The 20,025-nt window shown below is 42.1% G+C and overlaps 1 protein-coding gene across 1 annotated transcript in view; it reads right to left on the bottom strand.

The window, feature by feature from the left end:
- Nucleotides 1–20,025, bottom strand: part of LOC122791413 (fatty acid amide hydrolase-like) — a 1,249,544-nt gene that overhangs the window by 880,863 nt on the left and 348,656 nt on the right. The window contains exon 7 of the mRNA XM_044059161.1: nt 2,929–3,021. Within this exon, the coding sequence (XP_043915096.1) occupies nt 2,929–3,021 (93 nt within the window). The remainder of the gene's footprint in view (nt 1–2,928; nt 3,022–20,025) is intronic.

The raw sequence follows: 20,025 nt of genomic DNA, 5'->3' as shown, positions 1-20,025 counted from the left end.
GTTGGATCCTATATGGACACTTTCTAGGTGATACAGTTATTTGCTGAAGGGACAGTGATTGTAGTCTCGGTGAATTTTTTTAATTACATGAATAATTCCACCAATTTTTTAAGTTTCTCCTTTAACAAGTCCATGGATTGTATTTGCTACATAGATGTCGAAATTAAGGTTGACCGTGTCAAAAAATTATTTCAAATTTATACAGGAAACCAATATATTTTAATTCTCTTCTGCATTATGACAGTTGTCACCCCATCATCAAAAGAAAGCTGTGGTTAAAGGGCAACTGGTGAGATTAGCCAGGATATCTGGCATGGAAATGTTTCTATATATGAAATGTGAAAAACTAAGGTCCATGCTATTAAACAGAGGCTATCCTTACGATTTCCTTGAAGGAATTTAAGAGTAGTTTACCAAAAAAAGAGCCAATGGATTCTTCAAGCCTCTTTTAGGGTCTGGAAATGATGGTGCCTTTTCAAGGCACAAAAATAACCAGAATTTTGACAAAGGATTCATTGTTACATACAATATAGATGCTGAATTTGATAAGGAATATAATCAGAAACATCTGCAAAGTTCTGAATATTCAGGGGATGGACATGAAAACATCTGACATGGAACCAACAGTTATTTATAGAAGGGATTGTAACACTAAGAATGACATAGAAACAGAGAAGAAACCCTCAAACATCACCACGAGACAGAAGAACATGTCAAAATGTGGTAGGTGTCCCTCAGTTTACAAAGGTGATTCCGTTATGGCTTAAGAGTTTGGTAAACATTAAAATTCTGGGGAAGTGCAATTGTGACACCAGGAGGGTAGTATATACTTCATGTAGAAATTGCAACCTCTTTCTATATCAGTAAAACCAAAACAGCACTGAAAGAAAGGGTTTATACGTACTTGAGGGATGTCAAAAAACAAGACCCTAGCAATGCTCTCTGGAAACATATCCAAAACTATGAAGGACATGAATTTGGTCTCTTCATCACAGATGTAATGGATTAGGACCCCAGGGGTCACCCTTGGAAGGTAAGGTTGAAATGCAAGGAACTTGAGTGGCAACTTAAGACCAATGCCACAGGTCCTTAAGGTCTCAGGGAGTCTACATCCTTATTTGTTGCCTAAAATTAAAGGCACAAGCTTATTAGACAATAAACCATTGAGATAGTAAACATCTTAGGTGCTTGTACAAATCTGAAAGAATGTTTTTAGAGCTTTTAACTTTAATTTGGACTTTGAGATCAATATTAGATTATGATGAATTTAGATGTGTGTGTCATATGGGGTACTTTTTAGCAGTGTAATAATGTAAATTTAAATGGATCTGTTTCTTAAAATTTCTAGGGGATTGACGAGCTGTGGAAATGGACATGGCTTTTAATTGAGCAGTTATATAACGAACTCAAGAGGAAGTTCTTTTACTCTGAAGAAGTCCCGAGGCATTAGAAGGAAGAAAGCACTGAGTGTGACTATTAAACATTTCTTTTTATTTATTTTGCTTATTTTATTAAAGAGACGTTTGCGTTTCCTCACTTTATGTGATTTACTCGGTGATTTAACACTTTTATCACCTGCCGAGACAATGTTTGGTTCTTTGGTAATCTGCAAGTTTTACCAGACAGAAGCCATTATTTCATACCGTTTTTGGGAAATATAAACTAATATAATAATGAGATGGACATACTCCTAGTGTGGCTGCAAAAGCTCTGACTGCCCCTTTAAGCCTCTATTGGTGCTGCAACAGCAATAGTCCAGATACAGATGCAATGTATATAAACTGAGCATACCCTAAAGTCCAAGAACTCCGAACCATTTTTGTATCTACCGCCAGTAAAGGCCTACTGAACCACATCTTGATGTTTTCAAGCTACTGATAATTGGAATCCTCCTCACAAATGAACACAATTTCAACATGTAGAAGTAAATGACACAGGAAACCTCCTCAGTCTGTAACCTGTGGCTTCTTAAAGGGTAAAAAGAATGAAAGTACACATGAAGAGAGCACTGATATACTGCCTGCTTAAGCAAGACAAAAATGTATATACATCTCTCAGGTGAGAACACAGCCGTAGTGTCTTGCAAAAACTATGGTATTCCTTTACGTCATTTAGTTTGTAGGAACTGAATAAGCCTCCATGAAAAGTGGGCTCCAGTGATGTAAGAATACATATTGAGTTTTTTGTACCCAATGACTAGAATGTAACACTAGCGCGCACACACACACACACACACACACACACACACACACACACACACACACACACACACACACACACCTACCTCTGAAGGTACAGAGGGATATAGCCCTGACTACAGTCCAGATGACACAGGTTAGATTAGCAGCTTGGGCATCTGATGAAGCTGGCAGTGGAAAATTAGGAGGCCAATCCTTGAGGAGGCGCATGGTGAACAGCAGGCCACATTATTGCCGTGACCTCAAAGTAGGAACAGCAACAGAAATGTGCTGCTTGGCAGTGTGCGTTAACCCCACCTTATGGCAGCATTCAATGCAGGCATGCAGGAAATGTGCACTTACATGGGAAGGTCACCGAGGACCTTTGAAATGACATGGATAGAATATCAACCATGACAAAAGACACGGTTAAGCCATTGCAAAATGCTCTTATTGCTGGAACCCTAATAAGCTCACAAAGTCCCTTCATGATCTTGAATGACAGCCGTTCTAGATAAGTCTCACCCTGACACTGGGTACAGTCTCGAATGAGGGGAGCAAATGGTTAGTATCAGATTGCTGGGAGTTTGAGGGTAAGCAGGGAAGGGGATCAAACACATACTACAGCTAAAATACAACACAGCATGCATATACTGACTTAAGTCACCATAACTTCTCTCTTAGGAAAGTTTTGTTTTAAAACAACCTGCTATGTTTAAATATGTGTTATAAAACTGAAGTTAGAACTCACCACTTTCAGTTCTTCTTTGATACAAACTGGGACACCATCCAGTGGTGAGAGAGGAGTTTTAGCTCTGTAACGTGCTGTAGAGGCATCTGCCATCTATGGAAAAAAGAAACAGATGCTGCTTAGAAGATTCACTGGAACAAAGGACCTCTTTTCTGTCTGTGGCTTTTGCTGAAAAACATGAACTTACATATTTACTTTGGAAGGTGTATTTTTATTTCGGTCCTGAAAAAGACTAGCTAAGTGCATGAAAATCAGTTTCAATGCAGACCTAGATACACACACGATGAGCTAAATGTTAAAACTATCACTGTAGGTAAAAATTCAAGTTGGGGTATTTAAATCAAGTAGCAATTTTCTAGAAGCTGACTGCTGCAAACCTCTTGCAGGAAATAACAGTATTAGACAATTTTCTCCTACCTAGGAAGTAAAAGCACGTTAACATGTAACCACATACTGCATTACACTGCTTCAGCTGAAGTTTTTCACAAAAACTACCATGAAATGAGGGAAGTCATAAAATTATTTACACTCCACTGCAGACTTTATTAAGCTGTATAAAACTTAAAAGGCACATAGAGGGTAATGCATACTTTGCACCTGCCTTTGGAAACTTGGTTCAATGCATGACAAAACAGAGCAAGTCCATCTGTTGACTGGCAACATCAGTGCTAGGCTCATTAATATTATTATACCCAAGTAGTGCTGATTTATAGCTCTGTTATATTTGTTATATTTTTACTACAACATGTTATTTTGCATCCATAATTTTGCTTCCTTCACTATTTTGTAAGAAAGAAGTGTTGATTGCATCAAGTTATGAACAGCACTGAATGCAAATAAATTAGTTGTCTTGACCTTGAATAAAGATTTCTTGCCAAACCTGTCAACAAGGACCTGAAGCATGACACACACATTTTATTTAAATCTGTTCCTACTCTGGTAAAAATGTATCAACTTTATTTTCTGTATTACTCTACACACAAACACACACACATATATCTATATCTATATCTATATCTATATATATATATATATATATATATATATATATATATATATATATATATAGAGATATATAAAACACACACACAGGTACACTTCACAATGCAGAATTTCCGAAAGATTGAATTGCATATGGCCGAGACCATATGATCAAACTTTAGGAATCTCAGCATGGTGAACTGAGATCTGCATACAGCACGAAACTGAAGATTTCCTTTTTCCTCGCTGTAGTACGATCTCGCAGTTTGTATATTTAAGTAGTGGGGGTGTGGGGGGCTTTCCCCCCTGCAATAATAGTGAGAACTTTTTTTTTTGTTTTTGAGGATTTATTTTGCATGTTGAGGTTCCAAATGTTTGATCATATGATCTCAGCCATATAAAATTCGATCTTTCGGAAATTCAGCATTGTGAAGTGAATCCATACACACACATATATATTTTTATACTTACATTTATTATATATATTTTTATACTTACATTTATTATATATATATATATATATATATATATATATATATGTGTGTGTGTGTGTGTGTGTATATATATATATATATATATATATATATATATATATATATATATATATATATATACACATATATATATATCTATGCATATGTATGTATATATATATACAAACTTATTTCACTGGAAATCCACATCCCGCCCCCACCCCAAACAAAAAAAGACCACAGTGAAGAACTTCTCTAAAGCAAACTTCACACTACTCAAGACTGGTGTGGTATCCTTCAAGGCCCCCGAGCCAGTGGAAACCACAATCCAAGCTGCGGAAGCCCTTACAAATGCCTTCTACGAACACCTCCAGGACTGCATGGATCAGGCAATCCCTAATAAAACCAAGACTCTTTCCACCAAGGGCAAACGTCCAGTCTGGTGGACCCCAGCCATAAACAAACTTTACAATAAGAGGAGAAAGCTGTTACATGATAGAGCAAAATCCATAAAAGAGAAGACACTCTTGATCATTATTAGTAAAAAAATACGAGCACTCATAAAATCATCCAAGGCCAACTTTGAGAGAAAAATTGCAATAGATTCAAAAGACAATCATAAGGCCTTCTTCAGCTATGTTAGAAACCTGGGTGGAAACTCCTAGATATGCGCAGAATTAGTCCAAAATGATACAAAAATTACTAAACCCACAGACATTGCCAACATACTGGCAGACAGGTTCAGTGCAAACTTCACCCCCTCTCCCCCCCAAAAGGAGAGATAACTATCCCAGCGGAGTGTAGCCTCCCAGACATCTCAAATGCGCAGGTGAAAGCTGCTCTCTCTAAAGCTAAAAACACAGCATCAATGGGACCGGATGGTGTCCCCGGCTGTGTGCTACACGAACTCAACAAGGAACTAAACCCACATATAAGGCAGCTGTTTAATCTTAGCCTTACCACAGGATACGTGCCCAAGGAGTGGCGTACGGCAACTGTGGTCTCACTCCACAAAGGCGGTGCCTCTACGGACCCTGGTAATTACCGCCCCATAAGCTTAACAAGCCTGGTCTGCAAAGCTATGGAGAGGATCATAATGGAACTCATAAACAAAGACATAGGGGACTTGCAGACATTGGACCCGACCCAGTTTGGCTTTGTCAAGGGCAGATCATGCCTTTTGAACTTGGTCGACTTCTTCGAAACAGTCACCAAGGCCATTGATGAGGGAAAGGCAGTCCATACAGCCTACCTTGACCTTGCAAAAGCTTTCGACACAATACCCCACTCGGGTATTATAGAGAAACTTACCAGCTTAAATGTAAACCCATATGTCACAAGATGGGTTGCAAACTGGCTAAAGGACAGAACCCACAGGGTTAGAGTTGCTGGCGCCATGTCAGACTCCAAGCCGGTCACAAGTGGTGTCCCACAGGGCTCAGTCCTTGGCCCCCTGTTGTTCGGCATCTACTTCTCAGAAGTACAGGCAAACATAGGAGGACTATGGCTGAAAGTTTGCAGATGACTGCAAACTGGGCGCCATAGTGGAAAGTACATCGGACACAGATATCCTTCAGAGGGGTCTCACGGAAACTGATAACTGGTACCAGAGCCATGGCCTGAAGTTAAATGCCAAAAAATGTATAGTCATACCCTTCAGGAAAAACATGGTAACCCCAAGCTACCATATAGGTGGCAATCCATTAAGCACAGAAGAGGTTATCAGGGACCTGGGGACCCAGGTTGACAGTGGCCTTTCTTTTGACACTCACATTACTAAAGTGGTTAGAAAGACCTTCTACATTGCCCACCTGATCATGAAGGGATTCACATCCAGATCAAGTGAGGTCATTGTTCCCCTGTACTCTTCACTTATCAGACCAATGATAGAGTACAATGCCCCATTCGGGATGTATCTCACCCGACACCTGCAGCAACTGGAGAGACCCCAAAAGTTCCTCACCAAAAGGATAAAGGGACTCCAAAATCTGTCATATGCTGCCAGACTGAAGAAACTCCAGCTGTATTCAGTCGCATACCGCCTGCTCAGAGGTGACCTGTGCCTGACATACAAGGCCATGTCCAACCCGGAATTAATGGACATGCTCCACCTCAAAAAATCCAAATCTACCAGATCCACTAGAGCAAGCGACTTAAACCTTAGCACGGATATAAATAGGACATGCTGGAGGGATAGATTTGTCACTCAGAGACTCCCTATGCTGTGAAATAAAATCCCGGTCCATGTGAGGCAGAGCACCTCGCTGGCTCTGTTCAAGTGAAATCTTGACCGGTGGATGGGAGATCGTCGGTTTACCCCGGGAATCATCTCAGTGTCACTGCTGGACAGAGGCACAACAAACTAATGGGCACAGTACTTTTTAATATAAGGGGTGGCGTAAGCCACAAAACTTTGGGCTAGGCTTATAAATGCCTTAGGGCAGATAGCCTAGTATAAACCTATGAACCTATATATATATATATATATATATATATATATATATATATATATATATATATATATATATATATATATATATATATATACATATGTATACATATATATATATATATATATATATATATACATATATATACATATATATATATATATATATATATATATATATATATATAAAACACATCTCCACAGGAATTATGCAGTGATCTACTCACCAGTGCAGAGCAGCAATAACAGCAAAGATATCAGCTTCTTGGTGTACAAGAATGAAGCCCTCCCTGACTATGATCCAGATAGCCTAATTTTGACTAACAGCCCCAGAGGGAGAAGACCCAACAAAAATGAAGCGGTTTATTCCAGCTCTCCTCTCACAAAGGAGTGGTGCAGCAGCAGTGTCAGCATGTCCTATGTCATGGCTCCCAGTGCAGACCAGGAACTATTAACAATCAAGCATAATGACTGACAAAAATAGAAGTTATGTCCTTACCATAACGTTCCATGTGGAGTGTTCATCTCGCCTTTGTTCTTACACATGGGTTCAGAGCCGATCCTCGGCTCCGTGTCGGCCGCTTGCAAGCTCTGCATCGAGAAGAAGCTCGAGACAACCTAATACCCACAATCCCCCTCTGCCTTTACCTCAGATCTAGTTTGCAAGCAAACCAGTAGTCAGAGAGAGAACACTCATGCCAATATCACATATGCACAGAAACTAAGAGTCTATATATATATATATATATATATACATATATACACATATATATACATGTCAACTATATACACAACAACTGCAATGCAGAAGCAGAATGCCCCAGACCAGGCACCAAACTGAACGTTCTTCCTAAGGGCGGGAGGGTGGGAATGTAAGAACAAAGGCGAGATGAACACTCCACATGGAACGTTATGGTAAGGACATAACTTCTATATGTGATAGTGTTCAATCTCGCCGTTTGTTCTTACACATGGGTAGTGTCCCTAGCTCCTTGTTCCTGAGGAACTCACGGAAGGACGTTCTTGAGCACAGTGGAAACAAAGGTTGCCCTGTCCCTAGAAACCTTGTCTACCTTATAATGAGAAATGAATGTATGTGGTTTAGACCAAGTAGCAGCCGCACAAATAGCGTCTAGTGGTAGGCGAGCTGCATGAGCCAGGGATGTAGACACTGACCTTGTAGAATGTCCTTTGGGTTTGTGCAAAAGAGTTTGATCTGAAGAATCATAGACATAGATGATACAATCAGTTAACCACTTAGAAAGAGTTCTTTTGGTAACCGCTACTCCTTTTCTGTTATCAGCAAAGGCTACAAAAAGTTGATCAGATTTCCTGTGATCTTTTGTTCTATCCAAGTAAAACCTTAGTTGTCTGTGGACATCTAATTTGTGCAACATATACTCCATTTTATTGGAGTGATTCTTGAAGAAAGTGGGTAATTCAATGGACTGATTAATATTGTTAATAGAACAAACTTTAGGAAGGAAGGATGAATTAGTGCGAAGAGAAACTCTGTCAGAGTGAAAGATCAAATAAGGGTGTTTAATGGAGAGAGCTTGAAGTTCAGATACTCGCCTAGCGGATGTAATGGCTACCAAAAAGAGAGTCTTCCATGACAAAAATTTCAATGGGCAAGAGGAGGCTGGTTCAAAGGGGGGCAGCATCAACTTAGATAATAATAAGTTTAGACTCCAAGGTGACGTAGGAGATCTAATTGGTGGTCTAATATGAAAAACCATTTTTAAAAAGGCTTTACAAAGTCTGTGGGCCATAACAGGAGCCCCACATTCTTCCACATGGAAATTAGAAATGGCAGCCAATTGAACTCTTAATGTGGCAGAAGAAGCACCCTGATGGAACAATTCTGTTAAAAACTCTAATATTTTATTCAAGGGAGCTATAACAGGGTCCACTTGCTGTGTATTCGCCCAGAATACAAAGCGCTTCCATTTACTAGTATATGTTTTAGTAGTGGAAGCTTTATGAGAAGCCACTAATATATTCTGAACTGCAGGCGAAAGAAGATCAGACCTGGCTAAGTTGGGAATTGGAGCAGCCAAGCTGCTAGATGGAGGGACAAAAGCGAGGGGTGGGAGCCCCTGACGAGTGAGTCAATAGATCTGGCTCTGGGTCCAGAATCCAGGGTCCCCGAATGCAGTGTGTTATGAGGAAGGGGAACCAAATTTGACGAGACCAGAATGGGGCAATGAGGATTATTGTCCTGTGTAGGTTGTTGGCTTTCTCGAGAAACTTTGAGATCAGGGGGAAGGGAGGAAATGCGTACAGGAGACCCAGGGGCCAATCGTGAATCAGTGCGTCCCTGGGGACTTCCCCTGGAGGGGGTAATAGGGCAAAGTAGCTCCTGCATTTGGCGTTCATTGGACACGCAAACAGATCGCAGGAAGGCTGGCCCCACGTGCGAAAAATCTTTTTCGCAACTGACTGTTTTAGGGACCACTCGTGCGGTAACAGTATTGCTCTGCTCAGCCTGTCGGCTATGACGTTGGATGACCCCGGGATGTGCATTGCTATCAGAAAGCGACCCGTGGACTCCGCCCATTGCCAGATTCTCATGGCCTCTGCATAGCTGATAGGACTTGGTTCCCCCTTGCTTGTTTATGTACCAGACTATCGACATGTTGTCCGTCTGAACTGCAATAGTTCCCAGAGGAAGAAGGGGAGCAAAGTGTTGCAACGCTAGAAACACTGCCCTCAACTCTAGAACATTGATGTGCAGATTGTACTCTAAATTGGTCCATTCGCCTTGGACTGTCTGTCCCTGAAAGATGCCCCCCCACCCTATCAGGGAAGCGTCCGTGGTCACCGTAGCTGTAGGCATGGGTAGCACAAATGGTCTCCCCTTGGAAAGGTTGCAAGTTTGAAGCCACCAGTTCAGGTGTGTTTTGCATGTGTTCGTTATAAGAATCTCGTGTGTTAGAGGTAGTTGTTGGAACGACCATTGTGCAAACAGTAGCCATTGTAGGACTCTCATGTGCAGTCTTCCCAAGGGTATTGCAATAAGAGAAGCTGACATGAGTCCCAAAACCTTCAGTACTAGTTTTGCTGGGGATTTCCTGGACAAAAGAAGAAGACGTATGTGAGTCTGAAGTGAAAGTATCCTTTCTGGAGGAAGTCTTAGAATTAACTGATGTGTATCTAATTCCGCTCCTATGAATAAGATACGCTGTGATGGCTGTAGTAAGGATTTTCCGAAGTTTACGGAAATTCCTAGGTGAATACACAGTTGAAGAGTGTAGTCTCTGGCCTGCACTAGTTGACGCTGGGTGGTGGCAGAAAGGAGCCAGTCGTCCAGATACGGAAACACCTGGAATCCTAGGCGTCTCAAGTGAGACGCTACCACTGCCATGCATTTGGTGAAGACCCTGGGGCTGAGGTCAGACCAAAGGGCAGGGCTCGAAACTGAAAGTGACTGGCACCCAGCCGGAAGCGCAAATGATCTCTGGATGCCCTGGCCATTTTGATGTGGTAGTATGCATCCTTCAGATCTATTGAGCACATCCAGTCGTCCTTCTGTAAGAATGGAAGGATTGATTGAAGCGTGACCATTCGGAACTTTTCTTTCTTGACGAAGGTATTGAGGTCGCTTAGGTCCAGAATGGGCCTCCAGTCCCCTGTTTTCTTTGGAACTAAAAAGAACCTTGAGTAAGTTCCAAATCCTCTTTGGTCCGCTGGGACTGGTTGGATGACTCTTTTTTTCTAGCAGCTTTGAAATTTCTATAGCTGCTGGCTCTCGCAGATGGGGCGGCACATCTGGGAGTCTTTTCTTTGGAATGGGATAGGATAGAAATGGTATATTGTAACCTCTGGTAACCACGCTTTTTACCCACTTGTCTGTAGTTATGTTTTGCCAGGCCTGAGGGTATAAAGCTAGCGACCCGACTGCCTCCAGAGCAGGACAGTCGGGCCTCCTCTCAGGAGTGCTGGAAAGGTTTACCAGGAGTGTATCCCTGTCACCTTGATTCTGCGGACCCCTCTGCCGCCAGGGCGGCGTCTTCCACCTCTGCCCCTCCTCTGCCTCTAGAAGGGCATCACCCTGTGTGCCTGGGAAAGATCCTTGGGGTTTTCGAAACCACATTTTTCCACCACGTTGCCCTTTGGGGTACGGTCTGGTTGGGGTGGAAAAACGGACTCCGACAGCAGACAGAGTCTTTCCCTCCTGTTCACACCGGGTAAGGGTCTCCTTTACTTTGGGGCCAAAGAGAGTGGCACCGTCAAATGGGGCGTTAGTAAAGGAAGACTTGAAGGCTTCCGCAAATAAACATAAGCGCATCCAGGATTGTCCGCGAAGAGCAATCGCTGAAGCTGCTGCCCTACTCGAACCTTCGGCTGCGTAAGAGATCAGCCTCATGGACGAGTTCACAATGGATGTAAGGGTATTAAGTTGCGCTGTCACTTTCTCTGAGACAGCAGCATCTGTAGTACCCTGGAAGGTATCTCCCAACCCTTTGACTAGATCCCTCTGTAGCCGTATAAAGTGGGTCAAATAGTTCAGGGATCGCATGGAAAAAGCCGCTGAACTAAAAATGCGCTTCCCATACCTGTCCATAGTCCTAGAATCTTTATTAGGGGGATGGACAGATGAGGAAGATTCCGACATCTCCTTTTTCGTGGCCGCTGCCACCACCATAGCGTCCACTGGAACTCCTTTTGTCAAGTAAGTTTTGTCCTGGGGTGCAGTGATATACTTATTGGGCTTCCTAGGGACTGGTTCCACTGTGTCAGGAGCCTCCCACGCCCTTCGAGCAATAAGTTCCATTAATTCATCGAAGGGCGGAGTGACCCAGGAGGAGGAAGGGCGAGCACCGAATGCCTTCAGCAAGACTGACTCATCCTCAGAAGGGGAAGGGACTGCCAGTCACCTCTCTGTTTCAGGATCTCCAATATGTCAGAAAAGAGACATCTTCTGAAGGTGACTTAGGGGACCCTTCTGACTCATCCAAGTCAGTATCGGATGTCAAAGATTCTTGTGGAGAATCTAAGTGTCTCCTCTTACACAATCTTTTCCTAGGGACTTCTTCGTGGGGAGCATCCGAAGAAGCCTCCGAGGAAGAGGGGCACCCTCCAGGGGTGGCTGAGACACCGGTGCTCGACGCTTGGATGTAGCCGTGGGTGCAGAGGAGGATAACGGCCCTTTATGGGGAGGAGAGGTTGCTTCTACTGATGTGGTTGTCTGGGTAGACAACACCTTCCTCATGAGATCGAAGGCCCCCGGGTCCCGAGTCGAAGAATCTCCCGGTTCAAGAAATGGGAAGAATCCCGAGACAGGCACCGAAGGCATCGACCCGAGGACGGAGCCGAATCGATCCGCCCGAGGGAAGAGTCGGAACCGAACGCCGGTTCGACTCTCGGCCCCGGAACCAAGGACAGATCGTCGGCTCCGAGACTCCGGTACTGGATCCGACGGAGTCGAGGTGAGAGGAACAGACCGAGAAAAGGACGGTTCTGGACCCGAGGGCTCCACAATCAGAAGATCAACCTCTTCCGGCTCCAAAGACTGGACAGGTCTCGGAGGAGGAATGGATGGAGACAATGGGAGGCCTTCAAGTTTCGACACCAACTGGGTGGAAACCGAAATAAGTTTGGATAGGGCCGAATGCTCCAATAACTTCTGCACCACACGATCCACATCGACATCGGAGAGCTTAGAAGAAGAACGGGTTGAAGGAACCAAGACGGAGCCGACCTCAATAGAGTCGAGGAGGGAGCTCCATCACCGGTTCCAAGACTCGAGGCTCAGGAACTGACACCAGTTGAACACTCGGCCCCAAGTCTGTGGAACCGGTGATCTAACTTTACTCAAGAGCTCGGAGCCGATGACTTGGGCTCCGACGTCTTCGATTCCTTCGAGGATTTGGATGCCTGGTCTGAAGCATCCAGAGCCTCCTGAAAGGAAGGTTTTAATAACCCCCTGTCCATGAGTTTCCTGCGCCTATCTGTCATGACCCTCCCACTAAAAGAGTGACAAATTGAACAGTCCTCTTGTAAGTGGAGAGGGCCAAGGCAGTAGACACAGGAACTATGGTTGTCAGTAACTGACATTTTTTGGCCACACTGGCAACGTTTAAAGCCTGATTTAATTTTCACAGACATCTTACAGGTAAGAGAAAAAGTCAAGTCCAGTAGAGAGACAAATCCAGTAGAAAAATGTCGAATCCGATATATGTCAGTCCGGTTGTCAAATTTAAGTAAGGGGTGGAAGGCCCCGAAAAACTCTAACCAGTCTAATTAAACTTAACGGTGCCGAGAATTTCTACCTACCACACACACATACACTATGTCTACCAAAAAGTACTTTTAGAACAATTTTTTGTCAAATAAAACAAAAATAAAGTTTTATCTTATCTGAAGTTGCTCGAGCTAGATCCCAGTGATGCGAACGCAGCAGTGGTAAACTAGATCTGAGGTAAAGGCAGAGGGGGATTGTGGGTATTAGGTTGTCTCGAGCTTCTTCTCGATGCAGAGCTTGCAAGCGGCCGACACGGAGCCGAGGATCGGCTCCGAACCCATGTGTAAGAACAAACGGCGAGATTGAACACTATCACATTGTGTGTTAACAAGGAAGGACATTATTTACACAACACACACACTCACTGGTGGACATTGCAGAGATAAGGTGTTAAATTATTTGTTTCCATTTTTTTTTATTTTTTGTATTATTCCTATGTATTGTTTTAACATATGTTTTAAAACGAGACATCTTTATTGAATTATCGCTTATGACACAGACAACTATGCATTTATATACAGGAAAATGAACCATATTGACATACTTTCAGTTGCAAACATACACCACATATAATCTTCTAAACAGTCATTGTCATTTGAACATTACATAGTTCATTCAATTCCTGATATCCCTTAAACCTCATTCCTCCTAAAAAACATTATTCTGTATGTACTGTTCCAACAATTCCTATTTTTTTCTGTACAATTTGCTCCTACTCTTTTCTAAAGATCCCACTTCCAGTTCTTTCATCTCTGTTACTATATTTACTACTTCTAATTCATTTGGTTAAGACTTTGATTTCCATTTTCTAGCAACTGCTTCAATGGCAGCCACCAGAATTAAACTTAACAGGGCCTTACTATGTCTAACCAATTCCAATTCTGTATCGCAGCTCAAAAAAATTAATTACCTTAATTGCACCAATTTGCTCACCCAGTATTTCTGACAGAGTAGGCTGCAGGGAATTTTTAAAGTCTACCAACTCATTACACTCCCAAAAAATATGTTTCCAATTGCCTGTTTCTTCCCCATCACACCTCCAACATTTGTAATCCACATGAGGAAAAATTCTCTGGAATCTGCTTGGGGTATAAAAATAGCTATGTAAATATTTCCAAGCAAAAAAATCATAAATCTTCTAGACTTTGTCTCATATATCCTCCAATTGTTTATTCATGAATTGCTTATCCAGTCTCTCTTCCCAATCCTTTTTAACCTTGTCTGATTGATTCCTATGGTTATCATGCACTAATTATATGCCCTGCTAATTATCTCTTTTTTAACAGCAGCTTCTGTTCTAGATACTACTAAAAACTCTACCGGTGCTGTTCTTTCACTTAGAATTCCCTAATTATTCCTTTCTCTGTGCCTGTACTCTGATATCTGTCAACAGGGAAGGCAATCTCTAGGCTGCAGTCCAAATGTATTCATGGCTTCTTCCCATTCTATTACCTTTCCCTCTCTCTATTTGTTCCCAATACATTGGTTCCTTTGGTAGTTTTCTCCAGTAAATTCCAGCCCTTTCTTTCCTATTATCTGTACCCCTAATTGCAGTTGTCCTTATTGGCAGAATCTCCTTTCTCCATTTCTGCATTGGCTTAGTTCTTAAAATACTTTCTACTTTATGAATATAACATTCTGCATGATCATTGTTATTCTCCATACGGATCTGCATCCAAAATCCCAGTCTCTCCTTATTTCTTGAACTTCCTCCCTGTTTCATCATCATCCCTTTCCACTATAAATTATAGTTTTCTGCTTGTGCTATGTATAGGAGCGTTAACTGTGTAGCTCTGAGATACCCCTTCAAATCAACACAAATTAAAGGTCATGCTGCTAAACGCTAGGAGTCTAAACATGAAACTGCAGTCATTGCAAGCATTCTTAACTCCAGAAGATGCTGACATTTGTGCAGTCACAGAAACCTGGTTCAAAGCTGTGGAGAGCACCCCAGCCTTAGCTGGTTACTCATCCCATCATACATTCAGACCCCAAAATGTGGACAGCAAAGCCAAAGGAGGTAGAGTTTTAATATATATTAAAAACACACACACCTCCAAGCTGGTCAAACAATATGACAGACAGGAAACACTCCAAATGCAGTTTACCGTTGACAAGACCCCTATTCAAATTATAGCTAGCTACAGGCCCCTAAATTTGACTCAGGATGCCCACTCCACCTATATGGACCTCTTCAAATCTACCAAGATTCAACCCTTTACCCTGATCCTGGGTGACTTTAATTACCCACCCATAGATTGGAAAAACTACTCATGCCAGAACACAAATGCCCAGAGATTCCTCGATTTTATCAATGCAAATGCCTTGGAACAGCTAGTTGATACCCCCACAAGAGGTGATTATATCTTGGATGTGGTATTAGCCAACATGAGCAACCACTGCAGCACCCCTGCGGTGTCATCCTCCCTGGTAAGATCTGACCATAAAGCGGTCACTTTCAAAGTTACCATCTCCCCCGACCCCCCCCCCCTCTCTAGCTAGGGTCAAACAAAAAACTTCTCCAAAGCTGATTATAACCTCCTGAGGGATGGTATAAACAGCTTCACTGCCCCTTATCCCACTGTAGGAACTGGCATCAATGTTCAAATCTATACCAAAGTACTATACGAGCATTTACACAGATGCATGGAATCAGGAATAACTGACAGGACAAAATCATCATCCGCAGGAAGAGTAAACCTGTCTGATGGACATAAACTATATAACAAAAGGAAAAAGTTGCTGTCCAGGACCAAGAATGAGCAGGTGCCCAATTGGAAGCAATCTCTCCTTAGCCTGAAAAAGCAAATAAGAGCACTAGTGAAATCCTCTAAAGCCAACTTCGAGTCCAAATTGGCCATATCTACGACAGACAATCATAAGGCCTTCTTCACATATGTCCGCAATCTCAAAGGAAGCACCCAGATCTGTTCAGAACTGGTGGCAAGGACACCACATATACAAATGTTGTAGATATAGCCAATATACTGGCTAATAGATTCAGCAAATAATTCTCCCGTCTGTTTCCCCCAATCAGTAAATCAGGACATTCCCAGTACCTGTCCCCCACCCCTTAACTCTAGGGAATAAGTCATCACTGCCCTCTCAAAGGCAAAAAAATACAGCCTCCATGGGACCCAATAACATTCCAGGCTGCATCATACATGAACTTAGGCATGCTCTCTCTGCACATGCAAACACTCACACATGCAGACAAACATACACCCCCAAGCTTTACTTTTTCTTATTTACTTTTTATCTTAATTTTACATTCAGTAAACAGCAAAGTACTGTTTAGTGAGCATAAAAATGGTGGCCATTTTTTTTTTTTTTTTTTTACTGTTTGAGCTTCATGGCAGCTTAATATGCTGCCATGAAGCAGCAGGCTACTTTTTCAGTGGACATTGTTTCTACATTAACACTCTGCTAGAGAACATTCATTGTCCAATCAAGGTTAAATGTACAATATGCACATTCTCTAAGAGGCATTACCATAACTCTCAAACTCTTAGATCAAGAAATCTGGACAAAATCAAAAATAATGGGGGCAGAGGCCCAAAATCAGGAAAAGATTTTAAATATTCCTCTTACAAACATAAAAATTTGATAGAATGACATGTTTTGCATTGGCATGCATTACTGAAGGATATAAAGATAAACTCAAATGTGTGTCATTATTTACACTTTTCCAGAATTTTCCAGAATATCCCAACTTTTATGAGGAAAGGACCAAAAGTGAGAGATAAAAATCAGGACATTCTGTGAAAATCTGATGAGACGCATGTGTATTCTCAAACAATGAGATGGGCATGGACATGCTGGCTGCATCACTGCAGAGGCAGAGGCAGAGCCACTCCTTCAGAACATCTGAACGCACACCCCCTCTGACAGGGAACAAAGCCCAACATATTAAAAGACCACTGACCAATCTAAACAGGCAGCTAAGAGGGTTATGTAATACTTCAAAGGCTAGATTTCAAGAAAAAAACAGCTTCTCAGGCAAAGGACAAGCACAAAGCTTTCTACAGCTATGTGCATAACCTAAAGGGAAATACTCAACAAAACTTATTGTAAATGGCATCAACGACACTGAACCAGATGCCATTGACAACCTTTTGGCTGACAGGTTCAGCTCAAATTTCTCCAAACACTCCCCCCCTTGATAGTCCAAAAGAAATACTGTACACCACAATCCCCAAACCATTACTAGGGAACAGGTCATCAACGCACTTTCCATGGTCAAAAGCACTGCATCTATGGACCCTGATAACATCCCGGGATGTTTAATAAAAAGCATGAAACATGACTTCTCTGATCTACTTGAAACACTTTTCAAATGGAACCTACAGTCAGGGTTTCTACCAAAAGAATGGATGATGGCTACAGTCATTCTCCCGCACAAGCAAGGTCCAACTACTGATCCAGGTAACTAAAGGCCCATAAGTCTGACGAGCCTCATATGTAAGGCAAAGGAAAGAATCATAATGGACATGATAAATGCAGACATACTTAACCTAAAAACACTGAACCCATCACAGTTTGGCTTTGTTAAAGGAAGGTCATGACAATGGAATGGTGGACTTCTTTAAGTGGGTCAACCAAAGCAATGGAGGAGAGCAAAACTGTGCACATAGCTTACCTTGACCTGGACAAGGACTACCCCACTCAGGTATTACAATCAAGCTCACTAAATTAGGTAAAACCATTTCATCACCTGATGGACAGCCAACTGGCTCACTGATGAGACCCACGAGGTCAAAATAGGTGAGGCCACAGCCACCAAGAAGCCAATCACTAGCAAAGTCCCCCAGGGCTCAGTAGTGGCCCATTCCTTTTTGGCATCTACAGTGGATATAAAAAGTGTACACACCTCTGTTAAAATGCCAGTTTTTTGTGATATAAAAAAATGAGACCACAATAAATGATTTCAAAACTTTCCCACCTTTAATGTGACATATAACCTGTACAATTCAATTGAAAGACAAATATGTTAGTGGAAAAATATAAAAAAATAAAAAACACAACAATAAGTCGGTTGCATAAGTTCAACTGTCCAAGTAGGATTTTCCTGACATTTACAGTTGCCTGCTACAGCAAAAGCCATGGTTCGCAGAGAGCTTACAAAGCATCAAACGGATGTCATTGTTGAAAGGCATCATTCAGGAGAAAGGTACAAACAAATTATTACAGCATTGGATATACCATGGAACATAGTGAAGACAGTCATCAAAAAGTGGAGAAAATACGGGACAACAGTGACGTTGCTAAGAACTGGACATCCCTCCAAAGTTGATGAAAAGAATAGACAAAAACTGGTCAGGGAGGCTGCCAAGAGACCTACAGCAACACTGAAGGAGCTGCAGAAATATCTGGCAAGTACTGGTTGTATACTACATGTGACAACAACATCCTGTATTCTCCATGTCTGGCCTATGGGGTAGGGTTGCAAGATGGAAGCCTTTTCTTACACAGAAAAACATCCAGGCCCAGCTAAAATTTGCAAAACAATACATCAAGTCTCCCAAAAGCATGTGCGAAAATGCATTATGGTCTGATGAGACCAAGGTCGAACTTTTGGCCACAATTCCAAAAAGTATGTTTGGCACAAAAACAACACATTGCATCAACAAAAGAGCACCATCCCCACGGTGAAGCATGGTGGTGGCAGTATCATGCTTTGTAGTTGCTTTTCTCCAGCTGAAACTGGGGCTCTAGTCAAAGTGGAGGGAATTATGAACCGTTCCAAATACCAGTCACTTATGGCCCAAAACCTTCAGGTATCTGCTAGAAAGCTGAAGATGAAGAGGATTTTCACCTTTCAACATAATGACCTCAAGTATACATCCAAATCAACAAAAGAATGGCTTCACCAGAAGAAAATTAAAGTTTTGGAATGGCCCAGCCAGAGCCCATACCTAAATCCAATAGAAAATCTGTGGGGTGACCTGAAGAGGGCTGTGCACAAGAGATGCCCTCAGAGTCTGGAGGGTGTGCACACTTATGCAACCAGCTTATTGTACATTTTTTCTATTTTTCCCTTAACAGATTTGTTTTTCAATTGAATTGTACAGGTTAAAGGTCACATTAAAGGTGGGAAAATTTTGAAATGATTTATTGTGGTCTCATTTTTTTATATCACAAAAACCTGCCATTTTAACATGGGTGCGTACACTTATATCCACTGTATTTCTCTGAACTGAAAGCAAATGCTGAAGATTTACAGCTAAGTTTGCAGATGATTGTAAGCTGGGGATGATCACAGACTCCCCCTGCAGACACTAGCATTCTAAAACAAGGCCTATCAGACCCCAAAATGTGGGCAGTAAGGCCAAAGGAGGTAGAGCTTCAATATATATTAAAGACATACACACCTCCAGGCTGCTCAAACAGCATGAGGCACAGGAGACACTCCAGGTGCATTTAACCATTGACAAGACCCATATACAAATCATAGTTAGCTACCAGTCCCCAGTTCTGACTCAGGATGCCCAATCCGGATATCTGGACCTCTTCAAATCTATAAAGATTCCACCCTTTACCCTGATCCTGGGTGACTAACTACCCAAACATAGACTGGAAGAACTACTCATGCCAAAACACAAATGCCCAGAGATTCCTTGATTTTGTCAATGCAAATGATGTGGAACAGCTAGTTGAAACCCCCACAAGAGATGACAATATCTTGGACTTGGTATTAACCAATATGAATAACCACTGCAGCATCCCTGCAGTATCATGCTCCCTGGTAAGATTCACTTTCGAAGTCACCATCCCCTCCGGCACCCCTCAAGCTAGGGTCAGACAAAAAAAATTCTCCAAAGCTGATTACAGCCTCCTGAGGGACAGTATAAGCAGCTTCACAGCCCCATCCCCCTTTCTAGGTCTAGGAACTGGCACCAGTATCCAAAACTATACCAAAGCACTATACAAGCATTTATATAGATGCA

This window comes from Protopterus annectens, chromosome 17.part0, assembly GCF_019279795.1.
Source record: "Protopterus annectens isolate FY-2018-M chromosome 17.part0, PAN1.0, whole genome shotgun sequence".
Lineage (NCBI taxonomy): Eukaryota > Metazoa > Chordata > Ceratodontiformes > Protopteridae > Protopterus > Protopterus annectens.
The sequence above is the reverse complement of the archived record's forward strand: the minus strand, read 5'-3'. Positions and strand labels throughout refer to the sequence as shown.